The sequence below is a fragment of the Triturus cristatus genome, chromosome 7 (genome assembly GCF_964204655.1).
Source record: "Triturus cristatus chromosome 7, aTriCri1.1, whole genome shotgun sequence".
Taxonomy (NCBI): domain Eukaryota; kingdom Metazoa; phylum Chordata; class Amphibia; order Caudata; family Salamandridae; genus Triturus; species Triturus cristatus.
Window position 1 is genome coordinate 383,790,020 of NC_140590.1, and position 27,080 is coordinate 383,817,099.

Below are 27,080 nucleotides of genomic sequence, written 5' to 3' on the forward strand. Positions count from 1 at the left end.
CTCCCAGATAGATCTCAATATACGTGTGGTCCGAGATAAAGATATCCGAGATAAAGATATCCGAAATAGATGCCGATTCCAATGTCCAAATGAGTGATTTCAAAATGAAAAAGAATTCAATGCATGAATACGAGTGATGGACATGAGAAAAAAAGGTGAAGTCCTATACATCTGGTGCCTTATAGCACCAGGCGTCTATCAGGCCCAAGGATGTGATGTCCCTCTTTAATGCTACGGACATAGCCCCCGTGCCCTGGAAAGAAGTCACACTGCGATCGAGTTGGGGATCCCACTCCAAGTTAAAATCTCCCCCAATAAGCATATGATCAGCTTCCTGTGAGGCAAGATTCTTGAGGAGATTCCTGAGGTATGTATCTTGAGATTGGTTGGGGGCGTACACGTTGATCAATAGTAGGGATCTGCCATTAATTAGAGATTTGAGTTTTAAGTAACGGCCCTCCATGTCACACGTTAGGTGAGTATCCTGCAGGCCACCCCAGCTGTTTTAGAAAGTGCAGCAACCAGTATTGGATAGGGTATTTGGGATGTGTTATGCAACTTGTGTCCGAGCGCAAGAGATGGGTTTCCTGAAGGAAAATACTATCTGGATCTTGTATCAATAGGTAGCGCCAGATCTGACGCCACTTATTAGGGGCGTTCAGGCCTTTTACATTGAGTGAAAGAAATTTAAGCTGCGTCATGTTTGTTTATATGGGGAAAAGAAGTGGTTGTATGTAGTCCCTTCCTAACTGCAAGAGATGAGGTGCGCATATGTATGAAGGGGATGGTGGTGTTGTCGTTGGTCTCTCTTGCCCCGCGCAATCTAGGGCAGTGTGACTCTATGGTCAAGGTGAGGCAATAGTGCAAAGGCTTGATAATTCCAACTCCCAGGGGTTCCAGGAATGGGGGAGGGAAAGAGGGGGAGGGTATTACAACAATAACAAAGACAAGAAGGCTAACCGGGCCGTAACAAACCATTCAAGTCCTGGAGATGCCCAATGGTGTAGACCAGGGCCACTCTAAGGAAGTCACTCCCCTTGGGGACCAATTGACCAGGGGGGACCGAGAAGGTCGTGTTGCAAGTCGTGATCTCCTCATCAGGCATCCCGCCCATGGTGCCTAAGTGGAGGGGGGGAGGGGAGGCTGCCACGGACCAGGATCTCATTGAGCCAACTCCGTTAGAGGAATATCATGGTGGAGGGGGAGAGGCAGGGATCGCTAAAGGAGTGTCAGGGCCCGGCTGACTCTTCCCCTTAGTCTCACAATCTAGCCCGCAAATTAAAGAGCACAGCATGCCAGTTCCGTTTGTGGGCAAGGAAGTTGGCAAACCAGTTCACCTGGGTCCCCAGGGCCCCGGGTACAAGCAGCAACAATGACTAAGATGCTCAGGGTGAGGATGCAGTTGAGGTGGGCGGAGAGTGGGTCGGCGATCAGCTGCTATCCAAAGACCGTAGGTGTTGAATGATGTCTTGTTTGACTTGCAGAGACGAGTCACTCCCTGTCTGAGCCTTATTTTTGGAACGCGGCACAGTTGTCCAATCTGGAGTCAGTGGGGCTCTAGACAGGGTGTGTAGCAAGGCTGGGCTGGAGGGGGAGGACTCCGTCGTAAGTTGGAATAGTTGCTGAGCTTCTCCTAGAGATCGTATCGTCTTTCGCCTGCCCTCCCACATACAGACCAGGGCAAATGGGTGGCCCCCTCGGTATTTAACATTCAGCTCTCTCAGCTTGTCTGTGACCAGTTCAAAATCCTTACACCACCACAGTGTGCCAGGGGAGAGGTCCTGAAAGATTTGAATGTGGTGTCCCTCATTGGTCAGTTTTGTTTTGTCCCTAGCGACCAGGAAAATTGCCTCCTTCTCTGTAAAGAAGTGCGCCCGGGTTCCTCCAACTCCTATTATCTAGGTCCTCCTGTTTGATTTGAAGTTCTATGTGTTGCTCTTCTAGAGTGGTCATCCTGTGCCAAAGGTCCTCTTGCACCTCCGTTCGAGTTTCAACGGTCCGCTCAAGGCCGTCCACTCTGCCCCCAATCTCGGCCACAACGCGCTTCAGATTGTGGAGACATGCTATGAAATCAGATTTGAGGGAGCCTATTTCAGCCTTTATTTCTTGCAAGAAGTTGGTCATAAAGACTTGTATGAGGGGGCTTGTCTCAGACCCTTCAGGGGCCTGCATCATCGAGGGGTCCGGCTGAGCCACAGGGGCTGGGTTCATCTTTAGCCACATGTATTGAACAGTAGATTTTCTGGCTGGGACCAAGGAGGATTCCTCTCGTGTTTTCACAAGAGTCATGCTCCTCCCAGACCTCACCACCCCAGTTCCTCAAGGTGGGCATCCAGGTCCTGGACAGGGGGCACTATGATGTATGAACAGGTCAAGTGTGGGCCTGATCTTCAGGGCTTAGCAGAGAAAGTAGCATGAGCCTCTCCAGTGCTACCATTTGATCCACCTCGGCCGATGAGGGGCACCCAGTGGTGAACTGCGTTGGCACAGAGGGCCCCTCTCCATAGCACGATACGAGGTCTTGGTCCACTGGGGGGCGTAGGGATCAAGAGTTCAGTCCGGGGCAACCACACCGAGGGGAGAGTGCTATCTCAAACTGATGGTACATCAAAGTGGGCACCCCCAGTCCCAAATCACAGTTCTCTATTCCTCTGAGGAGGAGGTGGGGCTGCATTGTCCCCACTGCCCGATAGTGCAGCTGACCAGCTTTCCCCTAGCTGCAGGAATACAGCCTGTAGAGCTTGGGAAGTTTAGGAGGGAGTGAAGAAGGGAGCGGGGGAGATGCCCTCTGCCCGATTGTACAGCCAATAGCTCCCTCCTGTCCCAACAATCCAGACAGGGGCCCTCCACTAAGATACGGATCTGCGCCATCGCCCACCTTGCCTTGATGCCGGTGGTGACACCCAACTTCACGCCAGGCCTCTTCCGTTCACATCATCCCAGGGGCCTCTGCAGATCCGTGCAGTCCGCATAGGAACTGTTGCAGTCAGCGCTCTAGCAGTTGCCGGTAGAGCGCCCATGTCACGAATGACGTGCGTACGCCACGACGGTGGCGTACGCTCGAAGCATAAATAAAGGGGGCGTGCCCCAGTTGGGCACTCGCGCACCGACCCATCAACCTGGCGTGGTCTCCGTTATTGCGCGCTAATGCTGCTAGGCCCGCGCTGCATTACAATACAACACTGGCGACGAGAGATGGACCCGCCGCGTGACCCGCTGACAGCGCCACCTCCCCGCTGAGCGCATCACGGTAGACCCGCGATCGCGCGCCTGGTTCGAGTGATCCCCCTCGAGCCTGCTCTGCGGCGGCATCAGCTGCTCCTGCGCCGACAAGGCCTGCTCCTCGAGGTGAGCACGTGTGCACCAATCATTGCCTGCAAGGAATAGCGGATGAAGATTCCCGCCCTCCAGCCCTGCCTCAGGCCTGCACCTCCAAGCCACTGCTTCTAACCAGGCTCACGTGCCTGCCATTGCCTGGGGCCCCAGCTGTGCTGCCCGTTGTCCAGCCTTGGTTCACCTGCTCCACCGCCCAGAGCCACCCTACAGTGAAGTGCCATGGGGGATGACAACCCCCCACCGCCTAGCCACCCATTCCACCCGCCTACAGGCGTCCTGCCACCTTTCAGTGAGACTGCTGACCCTGCGACGGCCGCACCACGCTGGCAGACATGGTTCGGGCGGCTAAACAATTATTTCATCGGCTCCAGGGAGACGGACGGCACGGTGAAGCGGTCACTCCTTCTTCACTACGCGGGGGAGGAGGTCTACCAGCTATTCAAGCACCTCCCTAACACTGGCGGCGCAGACGACTACGACGCGGCCGTGACGGCCCTCAACACGCACTTTGACCCCCAGATGAATCCGGATTTCGAGGTCTTCAAAATGCGTCAGGCGAAGCAAAAAGAAGGGGAGTCGGTGGACGCATTTCATGCACGGCTGAGGGTGCTTGCGGACACCCACCTGGTCGGCGACCGCGCGAAGGAGGAAATCAGAGCGCAGCTCATCTACGGCATCCGCAGTAAGAAGTTGCGGAGCCTCATCCTCCGCCAACCGAACATTCCAATGGCTGACATCCTGGTGCTAGCCCGCTCCCACGACCTATCCGACGCACGGGCGGAAGAGATGGAACAAGCACTCACACGAGGCGCGGGGCCAAGCGTGACCGTCAAAACGGAGCACGCAGACGCAGTGCAGACGCACGAGAAGAAACGCCGACCAGCAGCTAGACAGTCGCCCCCGACGCAATGCGACTACTGCGGGTATGAAGAACATCAAGGGAAAACCTGCCCAGCGAAAGGGAAGACGTGCACCAACTGTGGCACCCTGAACCATTTCTCCTCCGTCTGCAGGAAGCGCGCCACACGGAAGGATGCTCGAGGGAAGAGGCCCACAAGAGGCATGGTGAGGCAACTATCCCAACTATCCCTCTCCTCCAGAACCGACACAGGGCCTCGACACACGCAAGCCCTACAAGAGGACGACTCGGAGTCCGACGACGAAGAAGAGACGTACGTGGTCTCGTTCACCAGGGCCTTAAAAAGCACGAGACGTCCTCAGCCTCGGTGCGACATCATGGTCGCCGGATGAAAGGTGAATGCCGTGATCGACACAGGAGCATCCGTCACTGTTATGGGAGTGCAGCAGTACAACCGCCTCCGACCAAAGCCAGAACTCAAAACCTCGAATGCCCGGATCTATGCCTACGGCAGCGATGTTCCTTTGCCCCTCCTAGGGAAAATGACAGTGCCGGTGGGAACGGAGGATTCCGAAATCACCATTGAGGTGCACATCATCAATCAAGAGGTAGACACCCTCCTGAGCGGGCATGCCGCTGAAGACTTGGGGCTCCTGATGTTCCTCCGGAAAGTTCAAGATACACAAACAGCCGACCTTCTGGATCAGTTCCCCGAGCTATTCACCGGCCTAGGGAACATCAAACGCCCACCGGTCAAACTCCACATCGACCGCTCCGTCACGCCCACAGCCCTGAAGCACAGGCGAATTCCGTTCTGTCTACGACCTCTGGTAGAGGAAGAACTCAAGAAACTGGAAGAACAAGGGGTCATAGAGACAGTCACCGGCCCCACTCCGTGGGTGTCCCCGATGGTAATCGCGGAAAAACCTCGTCAACCAGGCAAGGTCCGGGTGTGTATCGATATGAGGCTCCCCAACAAAGCCATCAAGAGGGAGAGGCACATCACGCCTACCATGGATGACATCATCGCAGACCTTAACGGCGCGCGATGGTTCTCCAAGTTGAACCTAAACGCAGGCTACCACCAGCTAACGTTGGCCAAGGAGAGTAGGTACATCACCACTTTCAGCACACACCTAGGACTGAGACGATACCGGCGACTTAACTTCGGGATATCGTCAGCGGCGGAGATCTTCCAAAACACGATCAGAGACATCTTACAAGGCCTGCCTGGAGTCATGAATGTAAGTGACGACATCCTGATTCACTCTACAACCGTAGACGAACACTATCGGCGGGTCAGAGCCACACTGACACGCCTCAGAGAGTACGGAGTCACACTTCACAAAGACAAGTGCCAGCTGTTTCAGCAGTGGATAGAGTTCTTCGGGTACACGTTTACAAACAACGGCATTCAAGTGGATCCCCGAAAATCCCAAGCCATCAAGGACGCTCCTGCACCCACATCCGCCGCAGAGGTACGCAGCTTTCTGGGGATGGCCACGTACTGTGGAAGGTTCATTCCGAACCTAGCAACAATTGCCGAGCCACTCCGACAACTCACGAAGAAGGACGCCCCATGGCAATGGGGGCCCCAAGAAGACTCGGCGTTCCAATCCGTCAAAACAGCGCTCCTCGACCAGGCCCCCTTAGAATATTTCGACCCGGCACGGAGGACAGAGCTGATAGTTGACGCCAGCCCAGTAGGACTTGGGGCAGTCCTCACCCAAGAGCAAGAACCAGGCCGGTGGGCCACGTTGGCTTACGCAAGCAAGGCCCTCACAGCGACCGAACGGAGATATTCCCAGATTGAGCGGGAGGCACTAGCCATAAGATGGGGCTGTCGACACTTCCACCTGTACGTCTGTGGACATCCGTTCACGGTCGTGACGGACCATCAACCGCTGGTACCCCTGTTCAGAGGAACAGCTCCACACGCCCCGCCGCGAATAGAACGGTGGGCCATCGGACTGCAACAGTACCACATGGACATAACGTACCGGCCTGGCGCCAAGAACCCGGCCGACTTCCTGTCCAGACACCCGGGCCATCGCGAACACATCCCGGCGGGGACAACGGAGGAAGACGATGCCGAGGCACACCTCGACTTCATCGCGGCACTGACATGCCCACAAGTACTGACGCTACAGGAGATTATACAAGCCGCGGAACAAGACCCCGTGATGACCAAGACCAGGGAAGCCCTACAGCGAGGGTCGGGGGCCAACTTCTTACAGTCTGCCAACACGTGGGCACAGGAAGAAAGGGCGGACTTGCAGCAGATCTGGCGAGTACGGAACGAGCTCAGCACCACCAGAGACGGGATAGTCCTGAGAGGAGCCAGGATCGTCGTGCCAACAGCGCTGCGCCGTCAAGCCACCCTCCTTGCCCACAAGGGACATCAAGGGACAGAGAAAATGAAGGCCAGGATGCGAGAAAAGGTGTGGTTCCCGGGACTGGACGCCCTGGTGGGTGACATCGTAAGGAGCTGTCCAGCGTGTCAGATGACGAGCGGACCGGAACATCCAGCCCCCATCGCAACTGAAGAGCCAGGAGGACACCCCTGGGACTGTGGGTAGACCATCCCGGCGGGTCCCCTTCAGCATGAGGGCCCAGGGGGATTGCTTGGTGGAGCAGTGGGGTGTGCTCCGATACTCTCCGAGAAAACGCTGAACCTCTCGCTCAGGATCCAGCCGCTCGGCACTGGCAACGCGGAGGATCTTGTTTAGTGTCCTCATAAAGCGTTCGACCTCGCCGTTTGCTTGAGGCCACTACAGTGCGTCTCCCTGGCCAAAGCAAGCGGGAGGGCTCGGGTATCAGCGGAGGAGGGTGTAAGATTGGGTTTCCGGGTATCACAGGGATAGGGATGGGGCCCTAGCCCAAACCACCGCAGCTTTAGAGCAGTCCACAGGGTCCCGGTGGCCTTCTGCTGTAGTCCAGTCTGCAGCTTGTGGTCGGATGAGGAGTGAAAGGGGGAGGGAGCAGGGGAGATGCCCGCTGCCCGATTATGCAGTCAAACGCTCTCTCCCACCCGACCAGCCCAGACGACAGGCCTCCACCAGGGAAAGAATCTGCATTGTCTCTCACCTCGCCTTGATGTTGGTGGCGGCACCCCACTCCACGCTAGGTCCCCCCGGTCACAGAACCCCTGAAGCCTTTGTGGATCTGCGCAGACCGCGTAGGAGCCGGGGAGAGTTCAACAGCATGTTTACCTGGCCGAGGCGAGCAGGTTGATTCAGGCAGCAGCTGAGGAGGGTGCGAGATTAGGCCTCCCGGGTCCTACAGCGAGGCGGACGGGGCCCCGGCTCAGCCCGCCTCAACTCCTGAGCTGCCCGCAGGGTCCAGATGTATAGGAGAGGAGGGACACCAAGTCGTCCAGCAGGCGAGGTCTACAAAATGGCGCCACCCGTCTCCGGAGGTCGGGCCGCCCTCCAGGCTGGGGAAGGCAGCTAGCGGTAGAGCCGCATTCGGTCCCCCCTCGGTTATGGCCTGTGAGCCCTCTGGGGTGATCACCAGCAGGCCTCAGAATAGCACCAAGCCTCCCGGGGATGAGTTGACTCCTCCCGGCCTGACTCCAAGATGGGGGGACCAGCCGCTCCTCATCGCCGGGCCCTTCTCTCGCAGCCTCAAATTCCGCTCCAGAGGGATCCGGGCCCTCAAAGGGCAGGGCAAATGGTGGGCTGTGTTAAAACAACGAGTCAGCCTCCGTTTCCCAGGTCCCGATGCCAGTGAATTCTGTAGGGTCACAGGATTACAGAGACACCTCAAGGTGCGTCCTACTCCATCAGCAGCTCGGCCACGCCCCCATGCCCACACATTTAAGACCACTATTTTAGATACTACTGCTTTCTAATATATCCAAGTAGTCTTTCTATCCTCATGTAGCTCTCTATATGTGCTGAGCCCTGGTGGGCCCTTCCGCACCTAGAAGAGGATTCAAACATGTTGAGCATATCCGGCAATATCGTAGTATAGTACAGGGACGGTACCAAAGCATGCTGCTATAAGTACAGCATATGAAGTTGGTGTTTTTTGGTTTCAGCACATTTCAAACTAATGCTCAAAGCTACATCATAAGAACTCCCCCCTTGACATACCGTATCCGCTTGCAAGTGAAATCAGAAAACACAAACTAACAACATAAAAAATATTACCAGTTCAAGGTTCTTCTTACACTGTTTTAAGGATCAACTCAGCTTTGTAGAGTACTTTATTGCTAGTGCAAAACGCATCTTAGGGTAAAGTGTCAGTCATAGCATTTTAGCTGGCAACCCTAAACCTCATAAATTGAGCCTTATGCCACTCTACGACAAGACTTGCAAACTTCACTTTCAAAGAGCTCTCCCAGCATCACAACACTGTCTTTGCCTCCTGCCTCCTGCACACTGCTCATCCTTCCTTCACTGTCCTTACTTCCATGCTGTCCTCTGCCTCTTCATCTATTTGTGTAATTTTTTAGTACACCGCTTCATCTACCCTTCCATCTATGCACTCAGTCATTCTCATTGATCAATTCATTTATCCATTTATTCATACACTGAATCTTTCTGATGATTATCTACTTACCCATCAGCACAATAACACCGACATAAACAATCAATTAAAACAGCACTTTAACTCATAAACCAGGTATATTGGCTTTGCCAGTGCATGTTTTTGATAAAAGGACTATTTGCTTTGAGAGTTTCAAGAGAGATAGTGCTTAATGCTAAAAAGGGATCAGCATGACTTGTAACGCACATGACAAAGATGGGTGTATTTACAAGGAGTTAACGCTACCAGAACGTCACTTTTTCAGACGTTATGGTGGCATTAACTCCTTCGCCTTATTTACAAGGCACGTTAAGCCACTTAACATGGCTTAACGCCACCATGTAAATAATTCACCTATTCACGCAGCATTTTGCTTGAAAGGGGCTTGCGATGGGTGCTGCAGTGGCCGTTCCGCCGCAACACCCATTGCTTTTTTGACGCTGCCCCATATTCACAAGGTTTGGGATAGCGCCAAAAATACCACCAGGGAATACCTGATCTTAAGCAGGGGATACGAGGAGCAATGCTTTATTTCTCCTCGTATTTTGCTCTTTCCACGTGTGCTGCAATATGCAGCCCACATAGAGAGAACAAATTGCATGTAAAGATTGTTTATGTGCAGGAAGGTGTCCCTTCCTGCACATAAACAACTGGAAAATGTCGCTAGGGTGCTTGCGCAGGCGCTAGGCAGCTTTGCGAGCACCAGCGCTAAGGGTAATGTAGGGGTGCGCCGCATTCTTGTAAATAAGGCGCATCCCTGCATTTTGAAACTGTCAGAGCACGGCGTTACCAATTTTGGCGTAACACCGCTCTCTGACAGTTTCTTGAAAATATGCCCAAGAGTTGCAAACTGTTGCACAAAATAAAAATACATTTTATTTCCAGAATGATTTTGAGATAGAGCTTGAGGAAGAATAAATATTTTAAAATCTGCTCTAAATTTCCAGAGATTCTACTTTCTTCTGGTTTGAGAAACCAACAAATAACTCTAGCTCAATATTTAGCTAAACACAAATGCGCTCATTTAGATTACTATGAAAATGGTACACGTTGTATATATTGCTGTTGTAAATATAGACTTTGAGTGATGTTGCAATAATATGATATCATATCACAGAGTGTAAGAACGGTTACCACCTGCAAAAAGGAAAGTTGTAAAGAAGTGGAAATAAATGTGGAATAAAATGCAGAAATTCTTTAACTTCAAGTTATTCCTCATTTAATCACAACAGGACAGCCTGGAGTAACACCATGAAGCAACATTACTATCTCATGCGTCTGTTTTTCTTGAGTGTGAGAGTGTCTGTGTCAAATACCAGAAACTGATGCCAAAAGTAACACACGTATTTCTGCAAATCTTCCTTCTGCAGCTGAAGTTGACCACACTGCTGAAGACCATGAAAAAAATTGTAAGCTGTGATTTATTTGTTAAAAAGAATGGCGTTTATGTGTTGTTCTGGAAACGGAAGTTGAAGAAGAAGACCTTCTTGTAGCATTAAGAATGAGGCTGAAACCTAATTTTTTCATTCAAGTATGCAACTGTTAATTTAGCTGCTGCCATACTTGCAAGCTCACAGAAAATTGGCTTACTCTGTTTTTTCTACTATAGGAGCATCCAATAGGGTGTGATTGGGTGTTTGGTACCACCTTCATGGATGAAAGCTAAGCTATTTCTAACTCACCTGTTTCTTTTGGGCTTCTGCTTGTCACAGTAAATTCCGGCACCAAAGAAGAACCTGAAACAGAAATGCAAACTGTTAATATGTTTGAAAATATATACACTCATCAAAGAAAAAAATGTAACTTAAAAAAATCTAAAATATGAGTGGTGGTATGGGGACAGGGGGGACCCGGCTTATGCGTTGGAGCGGCACCTCATGGGGCGGTACACTCTGCACACAATCCTATATTCGGCGAAACTGCGGGGTGCGCTGCCGCCGGTGACGGGGGTAATCTTCCAGGTCTGGCGGCAATCTTTAAGAAGAATGGGGTGGTGGAATACACTAACGGAGAAAACTCCTCTGTGGCACAACGGACGCCTGCCCGACCTGGCGGCCCTACAGGGTTTTAGCGGATGGGATGCTATCGGCATCTCCACCCTGGGCGATGTAGTGCGGAATGGGTCCATTAATTCGTTCCAGGATCTGCAGGAAGAATTTTGTATGCCTCGGACACAATTTTACCGGTACCTCCAGCTCCGACATGCGCTTTACCCCAGTCTGGAGGGCCTTGCTTCCATCCCAGAGTTTAGCCCATTGGAGGCGAAGGTATTCATGGGCGACCTTGCCACCAAAAAATATCGTGGATATACCAGTCCTTGGTCATTCACAGTGTGCCTTCGCTGGATAAGCTGCGAAAGGGGTGGGAGGAGGACATAGGCACGCTGGAGGAAGAAGATTGGAGGGAGGCCCTGGCCTCCCCTCGGGGAGCTGCCATAGCGATGCGCCTCCGCCTTATCCAATTCAATTACCTTCACCGGGTTTATTATACTCGGGTTCGGCTGTACCGAGCGGGCCTGGTTGCCTCCCCGGAATGTCTCCGGTGTAGCGGGGCGGAGGGCACATTCCTACATACGGTTTGGCAATGCTCGTCGCTGGATCGTTTCTGGAGGGGAGTCTTTTCCTGTCTGTTTGAGGTCCTGGGGTGGATGCTCCCACGCACGCCACAGCTAGCTCTGGTACATGTAATGGCAGATATCGGGGGCAACATATATAAACGGCATCTTCTGCTGCTGGGCCTCACTTTGGCGAAACGTGATTTTGCTAAACTGTGGAAGGACACGCGGGCTCCCTCGGTGGCCGCTTGGAAAAACGGCCTAGACTTCTGCATGGGGCTGGAGCAGCCCATATTTGTGGCGCGGGGCTGCCCACGTAAGCATTATAAAATATGGAAGCGGTGGGCGGACTATAGAGGCCTGTGGCTGGAGCCTCCGAATGCAACAGACGATGTCCCAGTGGAATAGGGCGGAGATGGGGTCGCTGGGTCTGATGCTTGGGGGGAGGGGGGATGCCTGGGGGGGGGTGTTAGAATGATCCGGTCTTTCCTCAGAGCGGGTAGTATGTCTGTTTCTATTCTTTTTGGTCCTTGGCTTTTGGCGGGTGGGCGGTCTTTAGTGGGAATTGAGCAACTCGGGTGGGGAGGGGGGGGAGTTGGGGTGTTTGAAATGGGCATCCGGAATGGCACTGTACGTCCAAGATTGTGTTGGTTTTTTTCTCTTATAATTTAAAAAACGCAAAAACAAAACTGTAATTTGCGGTCATGCCACTGTACAACCTGATGATGCAGCGGTCTCTGGGGTACAGAGCCCTGCGCTTATTGTGCGACTGACAATAAAATTTGTTGTTAAAAAAAAAAAAATCTAAAATTATAAAATAGGGCACCTGTTACTCAGTTTGTTATAAATTACTTAATGGATAGTAGTAATTTGCAGTCTGGGGTAATACCATGAGGCAACATTACTATTTCATGCACTTGTTTTTCTTTAGTGTGAGAGTGTCTGTTACAAATGCTAGAAAGTGATGCTGAAAAGTAACCCGCCTTTCTCTGCAAATCTTCCTTTTGTCGTTGAAGTTGGCCAGACTGCTGAAGAACCTGAAGGATAATTGTAAGCTGTGTGTGGTAAATGTTTTAAAAAGAAAAAACAATGGTGTTTATCCGCTGTTCTGAAAGTGAGACTTCAAGAAGCAGACCTTGTAGCATTAGAAACGAGTCTGAAACACCATTTTCAATTCATGTTTTCAGTGCTAATTCAGCTGCTGCCATACTAACAAGCTCAGAAAAACTTGGATTACTCTGTTTTTACTACTATAGGAGCCCTTTTTAAGGTGTGATTGGGAGTTTTGGACTACCTTCCTGGATGAAAGGCAAGCTATTTCTAACTCACCTGTCTCTATTAGGCTTGTGCCTGTCACAGTAAATTCCAGGCCCGGAGAGGAACCTGAAACAGAAATGCAAACTGTTAATATGTTTGAAAATATAGATACTCATGCAAACTTTAATAACAAAATTATAATAAAAATTCAAAAATAAAATAAGAAAGAAAGGAACCTGCTATTCAATGTAATATAAATTCCTTAACGGATGTAAAAGCAAAGGCCTGTATAATAAAACTCCATAACTGTTACCTCTCCTTTAAGTTCCAACATCTCTGACGTTACTGGTACTTTCTGAAGGTAGCATTATCTCTGCAAGTACTTCTTCTCCAATATTCAAAGTGTAGAATATGCTTTGATTTGTTTTCAGGTGCCTCTGACTTTACACCAAGAGAATCTTAGCATCGCATCATAGTATGCTGTGCATTCAGAATATAATGGAAATGAAATCAATCACCCCATGTTGAGGCAATGCATTTAAGCATGTACATACAGCAGTTCGTTAGTTTTGAAGGACTACTGGGGAGTTAGACACATGGCCACCTGGGAGTAGTGCAGGTAACTAGGGGGCATATCAACAAGCAGGCGATAAAAAATTATCGCTGCTTTTTCGGCTGAAAAGCGGCGATAATTTTATCGCTTAATCAGCAAGGTCACGCTAACGCGTGAAACCTTGCTTTAGCGTCAGGATTCCTAACGCTCAGCTTTGCATCTCTAATGAGATGCAAAGTGGGCGTTCCTGACCTGGCATGACAGGAGAGATGTCGCTAAGCGACATTTCTCCTATCAGCAAGCCTAACGCTATGAAGCATAGCGTCAGGAAAAGTAGCGATAACCCCTGTTATCGCTACTTTCCTTATGCCTGCTTCAGGACTGACTTAGCCATGATATCCTATGGAAGGTGGATATCATGGCTAGGTTTGTGAGTCCCTATCAACTAGCTAACGTGAGATTATCGCTGGGTTTATCTCACGTTAGCCAGTTAGCGCTAGGATTTTTATCGCCGATGAGATAAGCGTTGCTAATAGCACGTTATCTCAGCGATAAAAATCGGCGCTAGCCGGCGATAATTATCCGAGCGCTAAGTGCGCTCAGCGATAATTATCGCCAGTTGTTGTTGATATGCCCCTAAGGGACCTCGCCACGATAAAGTGTCTCAGTGTCTAGAAGCAACATTTGGGCTGTTGGGCACATGAAGGAGCAGGAATTTGGTAAGTGAAAACACCACTGATATCTCATTGACCACACACCTTTTCATTCTTCCCTTAGAGCGGAATGCTGCCGTGAGGAAAGAAAGACTGATGGACTAGGGCACGTCTCAATAGTATGCCCTATGGTCGTTGAAGTGGTGTGGCCAAGAAGTTGGCCACCATGTATATTCTGGAGAAGCAGTCAAGTGATGGAACATTTCTAGGGGAGTGTGTTGTAAATTAATTGTTAGGTAGCTGGAGTGAACCATGGCAGTCACACTAAAGGTAGTGACAGTGATTTAGAGCAGTCACATGAAAGGAGATTCATCCAATTATACATTTTTTGCTTCTATACAGCATAGTTTGCAAATCTTTTCTCCATGAGTAGGTGTGACAAATTCCATGAAATTCAGGACTATGCCAGTAGAAGGTCACACCTAAAAAACCTTTTTGGAATTTGGCACATAGACATTACCTTTTGCAGAGCCAGGATGCATCAGCGGAGAAATATAGTCAAAGTATCCACAAACTGTGGGGGAAGTCACCACATCTGAATGGGAGTCTTCTCCAAAAAGTGTGTATATTGAATCTCAATCTTCATGATCTGTGAGACTATTCGTAAACATAATTTACTTATTTAGTTAGATGTTATTTAAAGTGTGACGTTGGGGAGTGAAAAAGTATCAAATCACTGTGAGTAAACAGTAAAATGCACAATTTAATTTAATTAACAACAATGAACATGAGCTTCAAAAAGACATAGTAATTAGCAGAAACACTTGACTAGAAGATTAGTGTAGGCCTAAAAACAAGGGGTCCGATTCACAAACTTCATTTTGTAGTATGGAGTACAAAATGCAATTAACAAACCTATGGGCGGAGAACTCTGCCTCTCCTATCTATTTTCTGTGCAGAGATCTTCATGTATGTACATATATATTTTTAGGTCTCGCCTAGGCAGTGCTAGTGCTGTCTCTTCGAGAAATGCTGTATACAGGTATGGACTCGAAGCTCCGCCTGTTTTCTGCCCATCTTCTCAATTGGCTCCTGGTAAGGTCCGATCTAAATGGTTGCTTTTGATTAACGAATAGGCTTAGTAGTCCCACCTTAATACCGCCTTTTCTGCTTTTGCAAACTCCCATGAGGACAGGCCCTTTTACTTGTGTTGTTACTCAGTATGTTTCATTTAAAGCCTGTGTTTCTGTTTTCTTAAATGAGGTTGCTGTTGCAGGCACATACAGCATTTGTTTCCTACTCATCATCAGAGGCGTTTAGAGGACGCCTGTTCTGTTCCGTGCACTTTCCTCACACCCCCCAACCTGCTTGTTTTTTAAAAATAATTGTGAACATAATTTATCAGCAATGCGCACGTTTAACAAGCGCTGCGCTGTCTTTGGCTTCATTGTTGTGTATTTTACCAGCTCCTCCATCCCACTTTCTCTGCTTTCCCTCCACTTCTCAATCAGTAAGCAGGCGCCAGACGGGACTGCCTCACAGCAGAGCAGTGGAGCTAGGCAGACGAGAGGGGGGTTGTGCTGCAGCCTGCCTCAGAGTAGGGGTCACTGCTCTCTGTGCCTGCTCCTCGCAGCTTCCCCGGCCCTAGACTGGCTCTAGTCTCTGCAGAGAACTGCAGGTATGAGCTCTTTCTATAAGCGTGGCTCACAAGCGCAATGTTCGGTTTTAGGTCTCACCTAGTGACGCAGCGCATGCGTTGCTCGCCTTGGCGAGATCTATTGTTGTGGGTTTTGCGTCCGAAGGTGGGACAGGAGATGTGCACGCACACGCCCGGACAGGTGATGTGCATGTGTACGGCTCGCGGCGGTTAAGCACAACGCAAGCATGGCGTGGTTTCGCTTTCTCTCTTGCTCGTTCCCTCCCTGTCTCCATCAGGATAAGAACGTCTTTATCCAAATATGTTAGCCCCCGTTGGGGCGCTTCGCACAAGACACATACCGGGATGTGTTTGAAGCAGGTGACCACTAGGTGGTGCTGCAGCCACCACTCTACTCAGGCCACAGCAGTCTCCGTGATGCTGCGGGCATGTTGCCTATCATGGGCGCTGCAGAGAGAGGTTCAGGAGGGGTAGCACACAGAGAGGTGTCCGGCTGTGCATCCCTCACCTGTGGGGATGCTATATCCAACTGACACGATAATACATCTCTCGCCGGCCTACAGCACTTCTTCAAGCCGGGAGACTCCTCTCTCGGCCCAGATGCTTGATATTGGGGCAGGGAAACCTGCAGCGTTGCTGCAGTTCTGCATTCTCTTCGCCCTCAGACCTCTTAAGCCGGCGGTATTGCCTTGGGCCTTCTGCCCAACTCAATCACCCCTTCTCTTTTTGTTTAATTGTTCTTGGGACCCATTGGGTTGGCACAATGGGCATTATTCCGCTCCCTAGTAGGCTTACAGTGTACAGGTGCCTCATGCGTGGATGGCGCATTGTATTCTCTGATCGTGGCTTTACAGATGATCTTCTATTTCACCTTGACGGCCCAGATCGTAGCTCTGTTTGCTCTTCTCTGCACTGCCTGCCTCACACAGGCTCTCCCCCAGGCCCCAGCTGCCTTTTACTGCCATACGCCAGTTACAAGACTGACTCCCCCTCAAATGCCGTTCAGTAGCTCGGACTGACGCTTAGCAGGCACCCGCATTTCAAAGGGACGGTGCAATGAGCCTAACACTTCCCCAGTGCAATTTGCCTTTCAATGCCAGAGGCCAGACGTGACTGACTCGGGCACCAGCCCTACCGTCATCGTTATTGCACCTTTCTAATAGCTGGCTGTCCATGCGCCATACCTGCAGTTTTTTTCAATTGATTCTTTCCCAAACCCATCAACTTCTTACACGCTACTTATTTCTAGCCCTCATGGCTTTCATTGGCTAGCTGTACTATATGGGAATATTTAATAATTTCAATTTGGGAATATGCCTTTTCCTACAAATAGGTATATGGATTAATGGTACCACAAATATATTTATCGATCTGCCTCTCAAGGGTTACAATGAGACACCTCATGTATAGCCATCTGCCTTGCAGTATTAGACATAAATGCTAAAAAAATACATATGATGTACTCGTGTCCAAAATGTCGAACACTTTATTTTGTACAAACATTCTACACCACGTTACTAAGCTGATGTTATTTTAAGCAACAAAACCTACTTTACTTTGTGTTGTGTAGCGTAATTATTAATGATATACTAATTGCCCGCTGCACTTTCTGTGTGTGTGTGTGTATGTGCGCAGCAGTAGAGGGATACTGCACCCCGGCTCCAAACAAAAAAAGAAAATGTGCGCTTTTTAACATAACACAGCATTATGCTGCTGCGCAAGGAAGTGATGCAGAACCCATTTGTCCTCAAGGAGCCAAGGCACATACATAGTTACACTGCTCATTAGACATTAATACATAATTACACTCCACATATATCCACTTGGCTCCAAAATTCAACTCAGCAACGCGCACCATATTCACACTCCACATAATTCTACACCATGCCACACAGTTCCACACAATGCCACACCACACAATGTAATGCCACACAATTCCATACAACACAACAAAATTACACTCCACTCCATAGCACATAATCACACCGCACATAAATCTACTCCATGGCATACAGCAATACTCCACATAAACACACTCCACACTGTGCCACATAATTCTACTCAACATAATTTAACTCAGTCCCACACAATTTCATGCAACACAGTTCAACTCCACACAATTCAATTCCACAGCACAGAATTCCACTACACACCGCATACATGTAATCCACACCACAGAATTCCACATCATGCCACATAATTCAATACCACCTCACATAATTCCACTCAATACATGACACTTCACAACGCACAATACCACATCAGTCCACTCCAGTTAATACCACATAATTACTATCCACATAATTCCATTGCACAAGCATAACCTCAACCAACATTTCTCATATTGGTTCACTTCAGGTCTTATAGCAGTTTCTTTACCATCACTTTTCAAAAAATCCACACCACAAACACACACTCTCCTCAACTTCTTTCGGTGTGTACACAAACGCAGCCTCTTTATGTGTCTATAACCTTCTCTCCCATTCATTCTCTCTAACACACTCTTTCTACTACTCTATCTAGTCTTCATTCGCCACTTCATACACAAACTACCAATTCCTCTATCTATTTTATACTGCTCTCACCCCATCTATTCACCATACCACATAAATACACTACACACCACACAATTCAACCCCACACTATTTCACAACTAACAATTCCAATCCAAACCAAATAATTCCACTACAAACAACATACATCCACTCCACTCCAAACAAAAAACATAAGTAAAAAACAATATCATTTACAATGCCAATAGCTCAATCTCTCGCAAATACGAGACCTATTGCATTGCAAATGCTTATTCTTTCCTTGTTGTGTCTTTGTCCCTTCTCCTTCATCACACTCTGACTCCTTCCCCCTCCCTTCCAATCAGTCATGGGTCTCCAGCTTGCTCACAGCGGAGCCTGGTGCACGGAGAGGGAGGGCTGTGCTGCTAGTTTACAATGCCCTCGCCATAAGGCTGAAGTGCTGGCGGCAGAGACCGGTGTCCTTGTCTCGCCTGCTGTTGGGATTAGCATTTATAACTTCCTTTGTTTACTCAGGCATACTTTCCTAACTTTGCCGTAACATTTTCACCGTATCACACACGCCCTTGGGAGACCCAGGCGCGGTTCTAGAGGGTGGGCCTGGGGCCCACCCAAGGAATACCCTGCCCACCCAAGGCCATTCAGAACTGAAAAGCAAGAGTTTTCAACCTTAATGTTTCACAGAGTTGTGCAGCCCTGTGGGCTCTCCATTATAGGTTTCTTAATGAATAACACTAATGATATAGGGTCCTTTCAGGCCGAGAGAGTGGTGTGTAGTTGCAGGAGTTTAGTAGCTGCTATGGTGCACAAATGACCAGCACTGATATACTGAAAACTGAATTATGATTCTGTGCATATTGCATCGCATTTTCATACCGCAGTGCTTTGCAAAGTAAAACGCTGCCAACGTTTTTTAAAAACATGAAAAGCTGCTAAGTGGCCTTGTATGCAGGCAGAAACTTTTTTGCTACTGCACATGACCGGGAGCATTTTGCAGTCTTAAAGTTCTGCATCTTAAAGTTCTGACAAGCAGCATCCCTCCCCTTCCCCAAAGCCAGAAGCATCTCAGAGAAAGAAGTACGTAGCATGTTGGGTGCTGATTCCTCTGTTAAAAATGTCAAAAGCAGACAGATGCCAATACTTAAAATATCAGATTGATTAAATACTTTGTTGTTTTTTGGCTAGTACCCATTCATCTTCATAGCCCACCCAAGCTTCTTTCCGGCCCTCCCACAGAAAACATCATAGAGCCAGGCCTGGGGAGGCCTCTCTTTGATCGCTTGTTTTTAGAAGAGACAGTTCACATCACATGTCTCTGCCTGAAAAATTATGTCAACGGTCTGCTGGGGTAGGTCATTGCTTGGCTAAATGTAACCTGGCTCACACAGCCAGTACCGAGTGTGAAGCAACGTCATGGTTAATATCATGACTAGTTTTTTGCTTCTCACACGTTATGGCATGCGCCCGTTTGTTACACCGGAAGTCTTGTGTGCACTCCAACGACAACCTGTGCTCCCGGCTCGCTGTTTACGAAAGGAAAAACATATTTATATCTCTGTCTCTTACCACCTATCCCAGCATCGGGTGTTTTGTTTATTTACTTCGGGCATTTTGTCATAGCATTAAAGATAGGTTGCTTTTTATGATTTGGTCTCTTCGGTGAGAAAAGGTCACAGAAGAGCAGCAAGGCACTTTGCAGTGTGGAGTTGACAAAGTTAAAGACAACCATGAGCGCAAAAATTTTAAATCCTATGCCACAGCACTTTAAAAACCCAAACACAGACTAAGTAATCTTGGCACAAAGCAGCGCTGTGCGATAAGTAGCTGCATGTGAAGCGAAGTACCAAATATAGCGCAGCGTCAAATTTACGGTGGCCCAAACAAACATACATAGTGGCTCAATACCAAACGCCAAGGAGCCAAACTGCATTTTGGGGGAAAATCAAGCGATATTTTGCAACTCTTTAGTATTTGGGCTTCACCCTCGAGTACAAATGGCTCATGTATGACCTGCCAGGGTACATACAGGACAAATGGAAGCAGTGTTATAAATCACAATCGGAATGGAGAACAAAGGAAGGGAGACCACAACGTGACAGTAGGGTGAAGAAAATAAATTATAATTTTATAAGTAGTTAAGAAGCACTACCAATATACAATGACCATAACACACAAAAGTGAGCACTGTGCGTGCTAGTGAAAGTGGGCGGCGCAGTGACACAGGGGTGCAGAGAACAGCGTGAACGGCGATAACAGGTAAGGATAAAGTGGTCATAATTACAAAATATATACAGTGTTTATGTACAAAATTTCAGATAAATAGATTGACCACAACAGCGCCCGAGTTCTAGGCTGGGTAGTCGACGGCGTTTCAACCTGAATCATTGCAGGTCATCATCAGGACAATGGTCATTAGTTTGAGGGTAGTGCTCTAACAAAGAGAGTTCAAGATAAGGATCTGAGTAATCCAGGAGTGATCAAAACAACGAGTCGTCAGGGATTTGTGTTGGTGGCAATAAATTCGGTCCTGTAATGTGGTCGGCAGTGTATAAAGATCCAAGGGGGCCGTGTTAGTATATCCAGAGGCAACCCGGTTAATGGGCGTGGCAATGGATTTGAAGCTGAAGTTTGGAGTGGCGCAATGGCGGGAAGTGACTTCATGTGCTGCAACGGAGGAGCGAAACCTCCAGGATGCAGACGGACGCTTTACTCGTCCCGACCCGGCTGCATCCCGGAGGTTTTGCTCCTCTGTTGCAGCACATGAAGACACATTGCGCCACTCCAAACTTCAGCTTCAAATCCATCGCCACGCCCATTAACACAAACGTGATACAACGGCAGTGCAAAAGTGTCGCAAGGGGCTTGTAAATCTGCCCCATAGGGGCTTATATACAAGCCCCTTGTGCTGCTGGTGCATCACTTTCAATATGGGAAAAAATTACGTACCGGCAGCGCAAGGGGCTTGTAAATATGCTAAATAATTGTTTGCGCTGTTGTTCCAACAATGCCATGCCCAATTTGAATGAATTACTAGATGTTTTTCACTACTCGGTTCAATACATTTTAGCAATGCACTGGGGTCATCGCTCAACAGAATACATTTCTTTTGCATCTGAAAGTTGATTGAAAATGTTGTGCCTGCCTTTTCTCTCAAAGTAGGCGTTCTTTCATATTTTAAAATGCTTCCATGGCGGCGCTATGAACCCTGAAGTTGGCGTTGTCACATGCAAGCAACCTCTTTTAAATGACAATCCTACAAATCAGGTGTTCCCCTTTCCAGAGCTGTGCCCACCAACGTCTAATGGTTTCTGTGCTCACTCCTTTAGAACAAACCAGTTTTGCAGAAAATGAGTTTTAAATTTCACTTCTCAGTGAAGGTCACTAATCTAGCCATGAAAAAATCACAAAAGTTATTTACCCTGCAAAAAAAAAAAAAGATACATGTTTTATCTCATTAGTGCCGCTCTTGCTCATCTCTCAGTGTCACGCTTGCTAGTCTCTCGTCGCATCAGTGCCACTCTTGCTGGTCTCTCATCGCACCGGCGCACACTTTTGTTCGTCTCATTAGTGCCACTCTCTTAAAACTCTCTAATTGCATCAGCGCACACTCTTCTTCATGTCATTTCATCGGCGCCACTCTCTGGTCTCATGGCACTGGCGCACACTCTTGTTCGTCTCATTAGTGCCACTCTCTTCAAACTCTTCTGAAAACTCTCTCATTGCAGCAGCGCACACTCTTCTTCATCACATTTCATTGACACCACTCTCTGGTCTCATCGCACTGGTGCACACTCTTGTCCGTCTCATTAGTGCCACTCTCTTCAAACTCTTCTTAAAACTCTCTCATTGCATCAGCGCACACTCTTCTTCATCTCATTTCATCAGCGTCACTCTCTGGTCTCATCGCACTGGCGCACACTTTTGTTCGTCTCATTAGTGCCACTCTCTTCAAATTCTTCTGAAAACTCTCTCATTGCAGCAGCGCACACTCTTCTTCATCACATTTCATTGGCGCCGCTCTCTGGTCTCATCGCACTGGTGCACACTCTTTTCCATCTCATTAGTGCCACTCTCTTCAAACTCTTCTTAAAACTCTCTCATTGCATCAGTGCACACTCTTCTTCATCTAATTTCATCGGCGCCACTCTCTGGTCCTATCACACTGGCGCACACTCTTTTTCGTCTCATTAGTGCCACTCTCTTCAAACTCTTCTTAAAACTCTCTCATTGCATCAGCGCACACTCTTCTTCATCTCATTTCATCAGCGCCACTCTCTGGTCTCATGGCACTGGCGCACACTCTTGTTCGTCTCATTAGTGCCACTCTCTTCAAACTCTTCTGAAAACTCTCTCATTGCAGCAGCGCACACTCTTCTTCATCACATTTCATTGACACCACTCTCTGGTCTCATCGCACTGGTGCACACTCTTGTCCGTCTCATTAGTGCCACTCTTTTCAAACTCTTCTTAAAACTCTCTCATTGCATCAGCGCACACTCTTCTTCATCTCATTTCATCAGCGCCACTCTCTGGTCTCATCGCACTGGCGCACACTCTTGTTCGTCTCATTAGTGCCACTCTCTTCAAATTCTTCTGAAAACTCTCTCATTGCAGCAGCGCACACTCTTCTTCATCACATTTCATTGGCGCCGCTCTCTGGTCTCATCGCACTGGTGCACACTCTTGTCCATCTCATTAGTGCCACTCTCTTCAAACTCTTCTTAAAACTCTCTCATTGCATCAGCGCACACTCTTCTTCATCTCATTTCATCAGGGCCACTCTCTGGTCTCATCACACTGGTGCACACTCTTGTTTGCCTCTCATCGGATGTATGACATTACAACGCATACTTTTACAACGCATGCACTTACAACGCAATTTTTACAACGCAACATCCACTACAACGCATTCCATTACATCGCATGACACTACAACGCATTTTTAAAAACTACCTTTACAACGCATTCCATTACATCGCATACTACCTTTACAACGCATACCATTACAACGCATAATATTACATTGCATTTAAGGTAAGTATTGGATAGTATAGGGGTAAAAATTACTATTCTAACTCCAGGGGGTGCAACAGTAGGGTAAGTGTTGGATAGTATAGGGGTAAAAATTACTATTCTAACTCCAGGGGATGCAACAGTAGGGTAAGTGTTGGATAGTATAGGGGTAAAAATTACTATTCTAACTCCAGGGGGTGCAACAGTAGGGAAAGTGTTGGATAGTATAGGGGTAAAAATTACTATTCTAACTCCAGGGGGTGCAACAGTAGGGTAAGTGTTGGATAGTATAGGGGTAAAAATTACTATTCTAACTCCAGGGGGTGCAACAGTAGGGAAAGTGTTGGATAGTATAGGGGTAAAAATTACTATTCTAACTCCAGGGGGTGCAACAGTAGGGAAAGTGTTGGATAGTATAGGGGTAAAAATTACTATTCTAACTCCAGGGGGTGCAACAGTAGGGTAAGTGTTGGATAGTATAGGGGTAAAAATTAATATTCTAACTCCAGGGGGTGCAACAGTAGGGTAAGTGTTGGATAGTATAGGGGTAAAAATTACTATTCTAACTCCAGGGGGTGCAACAGTAGGGTAAGTGTTGGATAGTGTAGTGTAATATTATGCGTTGTAATGGTATGCGTTGTAAAGGTAGTATGCGATGTAATGGAATGCGTTGTAAAGGTAGTTTTTAACAATGCGTTGTAGTGTCATGCGATGTAATGGAATGCGTTGTAGTGGATGTTGCGTTGTAAAAATTGCGTTGTAAGTGTAGTGCGTTGTAAAAGTTGCGTTGTAAAGGTTGTTCCCCCCTCTCATCACATCAGTACCACCTTTGTTCGTTGAACATTACATCAGTGCCCACTGTTAGCCTCCCACCACGTCACTGTTTGATTGACTTTACGCATATCATACCAATGCCCACTCACCCAGCGTCTTTGTGTCACCAGGGCTGACCAACGACTGTTTTTGCTCCACATCAACATTAGTACACACTGCTGACTATTCCCGAGTCACCAAGCGAGTTGTCTAAAGGCTTTAAACAGTGGCAACCCATGCAGGTAGGTGTGGTGGTGGGGTGGGGCGGGTCGACTCGGCCATGCTGCAAGCGCAAGGTAAGTGGTTTTATTTATTTATTTATTTTATTTTCACTATTTTGACGTTTTTCATTTACACCCAGACTCCCGCCACCCCCCGCCACCTCATGCGCTTTACCGCACGGGCCGTCACTGGCTTTAAAAGTGAGCCAACCATCAAGGTTAGACTCGCAAAGATGACACAGCATTTTGGACGTACTGTACCACAAGTAGTGCTAAATACATGAGTATTGCATGCCAATAACAATAAAGAAGGCGCAAAGATTGCAGCTGAACATATGTTTCCATTTGTTTTTATTGAAAATGAAAGCTAAATAAACAACAATTGTGCATTTTCCAATAAATGCGCAATTCCAATTAAAACAAATGGAAAGGTATGCTCACCTGCAATCTTTCTCTTTATAATTGCATTAAGGATGCAGAGCCCTTTGTGGCTAATAGATGTCCCTTTACAACTTCACTGGGACACCTAGTAACAGCCTGTGGTACTTGCTTCGTGTAATTCATTTTATTACTCATGCTACTGCTGGGATATTTTTTAACTAAAACATTTAAATAAACCAACATTACCATTTGTAACACTATTAGCTCAAACATTTACTAATGCAAGACCTGTTTACTCTGCAAATGCTTGTTGTTGTAAGTTTGGGTGGAACAAGGGGGAGTGAATGGAAAATACTTACTACTAAAAGGGAGTAATTTAGGGAGGAACATGCAAATAACACATCCACCCAAGAGTATATATTTTTTATAAGTTGTAAATACATACTTTTAGATTGAAAAAACAGAGGCTGGAGCTTAGCTTTAGCAACAATACAATGTCTTCTCATGTCCAGCATGAGTGAATAAAGTGGAGTACTCTGAGGCAACATCGCTAGGATCGTTAAAAATGTGTGTTCCAAACTAGTGAGCTCTTCCATTCGCTTGAATCCCCACCGTTCTGAACCATACATCGCAGAGGAACTTTAAGATCATAGACTTGTAGGGCAGACACAACCAGCTTACCTATTGAAGATTGATGCTCCTTCCCCAGAGCCCCAACTAATTGATTCTGAGTCATTTTAGATACATGGAGCTTCCACCACATTTTTCTAGATATATTTAGACCAAGGTAGTCGAAGGTGCTGACCCTCTCGAGCTGCATTCCTCCTAGAGAGGGCTGGCCCTTGTAGGACTTATGGGGTTCAGTGTCATAAATTTAGTCTTTGTTGTATTTATGACTAGGCCTCTTGTGTCAGAGAAATCCTTAAATTGATCAAGAAGCCACAGCAGCTCCTCCGGGGTTTTGGACACCAATAGTTTATCGCCTGCAAAGAGAAGTGTCACTACTTTCTCCCCTCCTAAAGAGGGAGCATCTGCTGGTTGCACTGATAAAAGTTGCACAGCAGTGTTTATAAAGTTGGAGAAATGTGTAGCTGCCAGTACGCAACCTTGCCTACTCTCCCACTAACAGGAATCGAATCAGAAAGTTGGCCCTGGGTACCCCATCGTGCCCTAGCACAGTTATCTTCATGGAGTCAAATCACCAGTGTTAAAATTCCATTTGGCAGCCCCATGTCGGTGAGGGTTGGCCACAATTTCTGTCTAGGGACCAGATTAAAGGCTGTCTTTAAATCTATGAAAGCAACATGTAAACTTTCCAATAGTCACTGTTTTCCTATATAGTAAAAGAAATCGAAACACCTGGTCGACAGACACAGTTTTATCTGCAAAACCCACTTGATAAGGAGTTCAAATGTATTTTTCTTTGGCCCATGACTGAATCTTGTGCAAGGCGCCCGTGCATGGCGCCCGACTTAATACTTTCTGAATTTAATAAATTAAACTAATTGGCCTATAGTTGCAGGGCTACTCCTTATCACCTTTCTTGAATAGTGGCACAACTTCTGCCCCCCTCCATGACCCCAGAATTGGGGCACCATCTGCTTTGGCATTAAGTAGCAGGACCAGCTGTGGATGTCACGAGGAAAGAGGTCACCAGGTATACCATCGGGTCCCGCAGCATTAGATGGAACTATTGTGCTAATCGAGGTCTCAATATCGCCCAGAGTAAAAAGGACACCATTAGTTTGATGGAAGGTTCTTTGCTGGCCACCCAAAGAGGTAGACACTTCTGGGTCTGCATGTAGGGCTGAAAAATGATCATAACATCCAGAGGCAGAAATGTGACTCTCAAGCTGGGGGGCTCCTGCTTGGTCGCACCACACCACCAGGGACCTGATCTTTTTAGTGTCCCTGGGGTGGCAGGCATCTTTAATAAGCTGCCACCTATATTCGTCTAGCCTGCAAGCCTGGTTAAACCATGATTGTGTGTCCTTGCTGATAACCCTTGCGTTGTTTATAAAACAGGCACAGTACAATAAGAGCCCATTGCTTGAAAAAGCGATAGTGAATTTTTATTACCTCCGACTTCCCACCTTGGTTCTCCTGTAGTGCTAAAAATGTACAAGCAGCAGATCCCCATGCATGTTTTGTAGCTTGTCTGTATCTGCGGCTAATTTATGCCACTTTAGATGGCGCTTGTCATTTGTTGGGCGTTGTTAGGATTTCCTTTCAAACTATGAATACCACACAAGGCCATGGGCTTGCAGGTTTTAGAATGCCACAAGTGTTCCAGTTCCTGGTAGCTATTTAAAGCTAAACATTTTCATCTGTGATTTTGAATTTTATTATTTGTAAGCACAGCTTCACTGAAGTATCTTGGCGCTAAACATTCAGGACCGCATTAGAGGGGATAGAGTTCACAAGATTCAATAAGAAAGGTTAACAAGCATTGGCATAGCCAATGGGTCTCGCCTTTGGGACCTTACAAGTATTCAGTTATGCAGCACAATATCCTTGGTGCAACAACATCAACTGTTGTATGGCTAAACACTAATAAGGTCCCAAAGGCGAGACCTTTTGGCTATGCCAATTCTTGCACTGCAACTGCGCGGGAGGTGGTGGTGCCGTCCAAGTACAAGCACTGCAACTGCGCAGAGAGGTGGTGGTGCCATCCAAGTAAAAGCACTGCAACTGCGCAGAGAGGTGGCGGCGCCGTCCA

General features: G+C 47.8%; 1 protein-coding gene across 3 annotated transcripts in view; it reads right to left on the reverse strand.

The window, feature by feature from the left end:
* LOC146809744 (uncharacterized) overlaps positions 1–27,080 on the reverse strand; it is a 518,320-nt gene that overhangs the window by 116,468 nt on the left and 374,772 nt on the right. For 2 of the 3 annotated variants that reach the window (XM_085616601.1, XM_085616599.1), the window contains exons 6-7: positions 12,612–12,665; positions 10,411–10,464 (exon numbers count right to left, since the gene is read on the reverse strand). In XM_085616601.1, coding sequence (XP_085472727.1) covers positions 10,411–10,464; positions 12,612–12,665 — 108 coding nt within the window. The remainder of the gene's footprint in view (positions 1–10,410; positions 10,465–12,611; positions 12,666–27,080) is intronic. The other variant, XM_085616600.1, reaches the window with a different exon arrangement.